This window comes from Chelmon rostratus, chromosome 16 (assembly GCF_017976325.1).
Source record: "Chelmon rostratus isolate fCheRos1 chromosome 16, fCheRos1.pri, whole genome shotgun sequence".
NCBI lineage: Eukaryota > Metazoa > Chordata > Actinopteri > Chaetodontiformes > Chaetodontidae > Chelmon > Chelmon rostratus.
Window position 1 is genome coordinate 18,993,401 of NC_055673.1, and position 6,561 is coordinate 18,999,961.

Here is a 6,561-nt window from a genome sequence, read left to right on the forward strand (position 1 = left end):
ATTATTGCTGTCATCCCTCCTTTGTTGAAGTGTTTGCGGACAAAAAGAAATCAGCTTTATGATGTTTTTGGCCGTCTTCATTTACATCAATGCAAATTACCCAGGAGGAAATGGCCAGTGCAAGTGGATTGTGGGACTTTATTCGAATGTTTCCTGCGGTAAGTTATTCCTTTGTCTGGGCTGAGCTAATAGCAGGGAATGGGATTCAAATAGAGTCAAGCTGCCTCCTGAGATCCCTCAATCCACCGTCGCCATAAAAAGAGGTCTGAGGCCAGTCTAAATATTTGGTAGTCTTAGCAGGTTCATGTTAAAAGACACACACACACACATGCACAGCACAGCACACACACACACATGCACAGCACAGCACACACACACACACACACACACACAGTGAATGCACAAGCAGGCCGAGGCTGTGAAGTTGAATGGCATAGCTCAAAGCCTTCCTCCCCCTATCCCTGCCTCTTTCTCTCTCTAAACCGCCAAACCATTCTCCCCCTTTCTCCAGCTCAGAGGAATTCATTAACTGCCTCTCCACAGAGACACTATGGAAATCAGGCAGCTACAAAGGCAGAGAGAGAGAGAGAGAGAGAGGGAGGGAAGAGGGAGGGGTGGTGGTGGTGAATGGGGCTATATTATCCTATTAGATGGTGGATATGTCTCGTTTCCCTCCCCTGTCATGAGAAAAACATTAATTTTAAGTGAGAAACGAGACAGAGGGAGTGGGGGAGAGAGAGAGGGATGGAGGGAGAGAGAGAGGGAGAAATGGTGAGGGTCTTTAACATTGCTCTTTTATCGAGCTGAAATGGAGAGTCCCTTGGCTCCATTTACCTTGGCAATGAGGATAGAGTCGCTCTCCATGAATGCCATTTAAAATGCCATGGAGATTAAGCATCCTCTCTCCCTCTCCTCTCTTTCTCTCTGTTTCTCACACACACACACACACACACACACACACACACACACACACACACACAGCAGCGGCAGCAGCGGTGGCGGCGGCGGTGGCGCTTGTCATAATATGTGTTTAGGAAAACAGCTTTGAGATTCATGAGTAAAGCCCTTTAGGTGCCAGCGCTGAGGAGGGAAGAGAACGGAGAAAGAGACAGAGAGGACCATCATTTAGCCAGAGTGGGCTTTAAGCACTGTAATTAAATCATTAGATCCTCCCCTCCCTCCCTCCCTCTCTCCCTCACCACCCCTTCCTCTCCTCTCTCTCTCTCTCAGCTCAGCCAAGCTCATCAGGGGCTCCAGTGTGAAATGATGAATCTGTATTTATGGGGATGGAGTAATTACGCAGCTAACCTCTGAGGGAACCCAGGAGGGCCACAGGGCCACTGAGCAGGGCGCTGGGTGCTCAACCTCATTAGCACTGCCCGAATGTGCATGTCTGTGTGACTGTGTGTGTGTGACTCTCTGTGTGTGTGTGTGTGTATGTGTGCGTTCAAAGCAGCAGATTGAAACAGGGCTGCTGGTTTGATAGCTTGTCAATGAGGAAGCATCAATCTGCATCCTCCCAGTTTATAGACTTTCCCCATTAAAATGTGAGATTTTCTTGCATCTCACACCTCAAATTTATTCTTTCACTGGCTTTTTTTGCTCTCTGCAACATCCGTGACTTTAAACCGAGGTTCAGTCGAGTACAGTAGTCCATTCTTCTCAGCAAACATCTGCCATTTTCCACTCCACAGCTCCTGTGCGCTTCATATCTCTGCTATCTCTTATCCCCCTCGATCTCTGTCATTACCTTCAGCCTCCCTTTATCTTGCCTCTGAAAATATGCTCCGCTGACTTCCGTCGATAATCGCGGACATTCCTCTCGGATCTGGCCGACCATATCGATGCCTCCCGGCCCATCTGCTGGCCAGAATGTCCCGGCATACCCTGCGGATCAGCTGTCAAAGCATGGAGGACAAATGGCACCTAAAATATGCGAGCTATATGCGTTCGAATTGCAACAGTTGTTTGATCTATTATTATTATTATTATTACTATTATTATTATTATTATTATTATTATTATTATTATTATTATTATTATACATTTCCCAACAATAACTGTTAGTATATGCGCACAAGAATAAGCCACTGTGCTCCTATAAGGACAGAGGGAGGTGGTTCATTTGTTGAATAAAGTCACACTGACCATGAAAAGACAACTATACACTGCACGCACATGCACACACGCACACACTTCACAGGTTCTCCTCTCTGTATAGACACAGTGAAGGCTGCAGAAATCAGATCACACACACCAACACCAACACACACACACACACACACACACACACACACACACACGACCTAGGCTAACCAATGCACTAATCGCCTGCCCCGGGCATAGGAGGAGCTTGGTGCTTAAGTAGGCTGCCAATCAGTCAGTCAGCTCCACATCCAGAAGCTCCTGCGGCCAGACGCGCGCATCACTCCGCACTCGAGGTGCCAAACTGCGGCTGTGATTCAACTCCGGGTCGGTGGAAGTGGAGAAGCTTGACAATTTCTTAAAGGGGGACTCTGGTGATTTAGACACCCCCTTTCCTCCTCTTCTTCTTCTTTCTGGGGATTCCTACTTTCTCTTTTTCCCCCTGCCTGCTCTTGCTGTCGTGTGGCTTTTACTTGGAGAGAGATTTACTGTACGCGCTCTCCGGACATGTCTTTCCCTCAGCTGGGGTACCCCCAGTTCCTCAGTGCCTCCCATGAAGTGTACGGGGGCGAGCGGCCGGCCTCTACCCGGGATGGAGGCAGCGAGGGCGGCGTGAGCTCGTCCGCTGCCACCGCGGCTGTCGGCTCCATGCTGGGGATGTACGGGAGCCCATGGGCGGCTCATAACTACAGTGCCTTTCTGCCGTACAGCGGAGCCACAGACCTCGCCCTCATATCCCAGATGGTGAGAGTTGATACTTGTCCACCAAAGACTGAAGCAGCTCAGGTGTTAATCGCACACTCTCACTGTGTCTCACGCTGAGCGCTTGTAATAACTAATGCACAATTATCCAATAGTGCAAAGTAGTTAAGACGCGTTGATGCAGATCAGCGCTATTTGCTGCTTTACAAACGTTAATAAATAATAATTGTATCAGCTGCAGCCCGCATTGGCAGGTAGCGTTTTATTATTTGTGTTGAAATGATGAATATATGCATATACGTTCTGTGGCAAAATACTGAATAATCACACAGAAGAGAACCGCGTCAGCTTTAAGGTTCAATATAAACTTTGCAATTGTCAATGCAGGTTTGTGTGTGTGTGTGTGTGTGTGTGTGTGTGTGTGTGTGTGTGAGAGAGAGAGAGAGAGAGAGAGAGAGAGAGAGCGTGTGTGTGTGTGTGTGTGTGTGTGTGTGTGTTAAATTATGGAAATGGGAAAAAATCACGTGAAATTTAGATGTAATCCACTGTGGTAGCCTATATTTAAGGAAAAAACGTTTATTAATTAGAAAATCCTCCTAATAATTAATTATGTAAGTAATTAATAATGTTATAGAAAAATGTTTACAAATTGTGTTTTATAAATTAATTACATCCCTTTTTAGTTCGTTAAATCGAAACAAAAATAGAAATCTTAAAATACATTTAAGGAAACCACTTTTGAAATTAAAATAAGCCTGTTCTCTTCCTTATTTTCTGATAAAGCGAGTATTTGGCATCAAATTGACGGGATTTTCAAACTTTTTAAAAACTTTATAGCCGCACATTTAATATTTCATCCTTGATTTTTACGCACTCTGTGAACTTGAGGAGAAAATCAGTTTCGAGACCAGTCACTCAACAAGTTGTCACCTCTCTCTCTCCACTAACATTTCAGAGCTCCCAGTACGAACTGAAGGACAGCCCGGGGTCCCACCCAGCCTCTCTACCTGTCCACGCCGCCCAGGGCTTCTACTCGTACGGCCAGTATCCGTATGGGGACCCGTCGAGGGCCAAGACGGCCACTCGGGAGACCACCAGCACCCTGAAGGCCTGGCTGCAGGAGCATCAGAAGAACCCCTACCCCACGAAGGGAGAGAAGATAATGCTCGCCATCATCACCCGGATGACACTCACACAGGTGGGCTTCAGCTGTGGCTTGTGCCCCAGTGCCCCACTCTCCGTCCACGGCGAGAATCAATCACCATCTGCCTGTTTTTTAGAAGTGATGTCATGCTTCTCACTCCCTCTAAGATCAACCGTTCATTAAACTGCGTGTTACATCACTTAATATGATAATCCTGTTGCCACTTTGTGTGACTGATCCTTGAATAAAGTCGCACGTTCACCCCGAGAGAGGAGTCTCCAAATATTTCTGATTTCAAAGCTCGTTTAATGATAATGAGGAATTAGGAGAAACGGGGTGAAGGATAATTAAGATTTTTTTTGCATATCTAATTTCCAGTTTTCATAACGGTTTTGTCAAACAAACAGTGATTTTATGCTGGTTTATAATGTGGGGAAATTTGTCTTTTTTCCAGGTGTCGACGTGGTTCGCGAACGCCCGCAGACGCCTGAAGAAGGAGAACAAGGTAACCTGGGGCCGCAGCGCCGAGGACCGGGACGGCCGCATCTTCAGCAGCGACAACGAGGACGAGCACGGCAAGAACGGCAGCGACGACGAAGACGAAGAGGAGGAAATTGATTTGGAAACTGTCGATATCGAGAGACCCGAGGAGCAGCGGGCAGGGGAGCAGGGCTCCGGGAAGGGAGAGGTAGAGGTGGACCTGGACGCCAGAGCGCAGGCCTCGGAGCCGAAGAGCTCGGACAGTAGCAGGACTCTTTCTGTGGAGGGCCTGAGAGGAGTGGAGGCGACTATTTCTCTCAACAGATCGCCTGTTGTCAAACTCGCAGTGGATCATTCTCCCAGCAGACAGGAGTGCCAGAGACCACCGCAGAGCAAACCCAAAATCTGGTCCCTGGCAGAGACCGCCACGGCCCCCGACAGCTCTCACAAACCCTCCTCCGCGGCCCATGCGCACCACCCGGCTTTGGCCTCCGCCGGCCACCCGGCCTTACTCCCGGGTCATGGGATATATACATGCCAGATTGGCAAGCTGCACAACTGGGCCAACGCGGCTTTTCTGAATGCCAACTCTCTTTTGAACATGAGGTCGCTCCTCGGAGGGGCGCAGGCCGGACACCTGCCTCTCCACGGCGCGGTGCCGGTTGCGCGTCATGACGCACGGCCGGCCACGGCGGGCCGCGGAACTTCGGGCACGGAGGACGACAGTGATGTAGAGTCGTCGGGAAGCTTCAGTCCAAAAAGAGATGGTATGGACTGCATTTGATCGTACAAGCCTCTGCAATTAATTGTTTACGGAACAGGCCTCAGTGCGCATATTTCAGCAAGAACTGATCCAACAAATTAATTATCTAAAGGGCAATATAAATAGCCTACAATTTACATCCGAAAATTTGGAGCTAATTCAAACCAATAAATTGTTATTTAATTGGGCCTATTTTTCTTTTTTGTTGCAGACGAAGAGAGCGACCACAGGCCTGATTCCCTGAAGTCCCCATTCCAGCTCATCACTGACAGGTAACCTCACGCATTGGAAATCAATCCGGCATTATGACATTATCAACCTCCATTTCTCTCCACATGTCTTCTGCTAAATGAACCTTAAAGCAGAGGTAAACACTGTTACACCTGACTGGGCTGAAGGCAGAACTCGGCACATAAATCATGCGACTGAGTCTCCACTTTAACGCCTCGTCAGGCAGCGCTCTAATATATCCTGCGGGGGCCCCCCAACAACGCGGAGCTATCGCCACCTGTGTCATTTAAATAATCTGCCGCCATTTATTCACGCCCCCTCGGTGAATGCAGCTAATGTTTGTCAAAGAAGACGCTGATACCAACATCAGGAATGTAGTGGAGGGTGAAAGGACATAAAGCAATTTACCTATAGTGTTTTTTTCATTTGCCTAAATAGAGTTTAACATTGTTTTAAATGCTGTTTAAAATAGAAAATCACAGTATTAAAACCTGTGAATAATTTAAAGATGTGAATGAACTAAGACATGACTTTTTTTTTACACAATATAATTATATTAGTTATAAAGTATATATACATATTTCCCCCCAGTATTTGAGGAAATATCTCACCTCTGACCTGCCTTTCCTGTTTGTCCCCCTTCCTCACTTTAGACCACACCATGGGACAGCACCACAGCGAGTTCTGACAACAACATCATGAGAAGACAAAGAAAAAAAAAGGAAAAGAAAGGAATAATTTTATTTAACGGAGAACAGTTTAATGAAGGATATTTTTTGGCGGGGCAACCTGTCATAGTATTACTGTTTAGCTTCTACATGCAAAAGAGATGGTTGTTTTTGTCACAGATTTGCTCGTATCTCTCTTTCATGTCCTTGTTTTTTCTTCGCCTCTTCTGTTGTGAATGGAAACCTTGAAAAATTGTAAATACAGGATATGAATTTGTCTTTAAAGAATATATTTTTTGGGAACTAAATAAATGTCATTATAGTCATTTATTATTGGAGACTTTTTTCCCTGCACTGGATTAGAAATTGTTGGTGTTTTGTAAAATGTCAGGAAAATCAGGCGGTAAAGGGGGCGACTTAAACTTCCT

General features: G+C 46.5%; 1 protein-coding gene across 1 annotated transcript; it reads left to right on the forward strand.

The window, feature by feature from the left end:
- Window positions 1–2,652: 2,652 nt before the first annotated feature.
- irx1b (iroquois homeobox 1b) lies at window positions 2,653–6,167 on the forward strand. The gene is made up of 5 exons (XM_041955752.1): window positions 2,653–2,889; window positions 3,803–4,045; window positions 4,446–5,238; window positions 5,446–5,506; window positions 6,119–6,167. Exons 1-5 carry the CDS (start codon window positions 2,653–2,655, stop codon window positions 6,165–6,167), a joined length of 1,383 nt encoding a protein of 460 aa, XP_041811686.1.
- The last annotated feature ends 394 nt before the right edge of the window (window positions 6,168–6,561 follow it).

What these genes read in the sequence shown, in the direction of transcription:
- irx1b (XM_041955752.1), top strand. Translation starts at nt 2,653, where the DNA reads ATGTCTTTCCCTCAGCTGGGGTACCCCCAGTTCCTCAGTGCCTCCCAT. An exon ending in TCGCCCTCATATCCCAGATG is followed by an intron (nt 2,890 to 3,802) that starts GTGAGAGTTGAT and finishes CTAACATTTCAG; the next exon opens with AGCTCCCAGTACGAACTGAA. An exon ending in TTCCAGCTCATCACTGACAG is followed by an intron (nt 5,507 to 6,118) that starts GTAACCTCACGC and finishes TCCTCACTTTAG; the next exon opens with ACCACACCATGGGACAGCAC.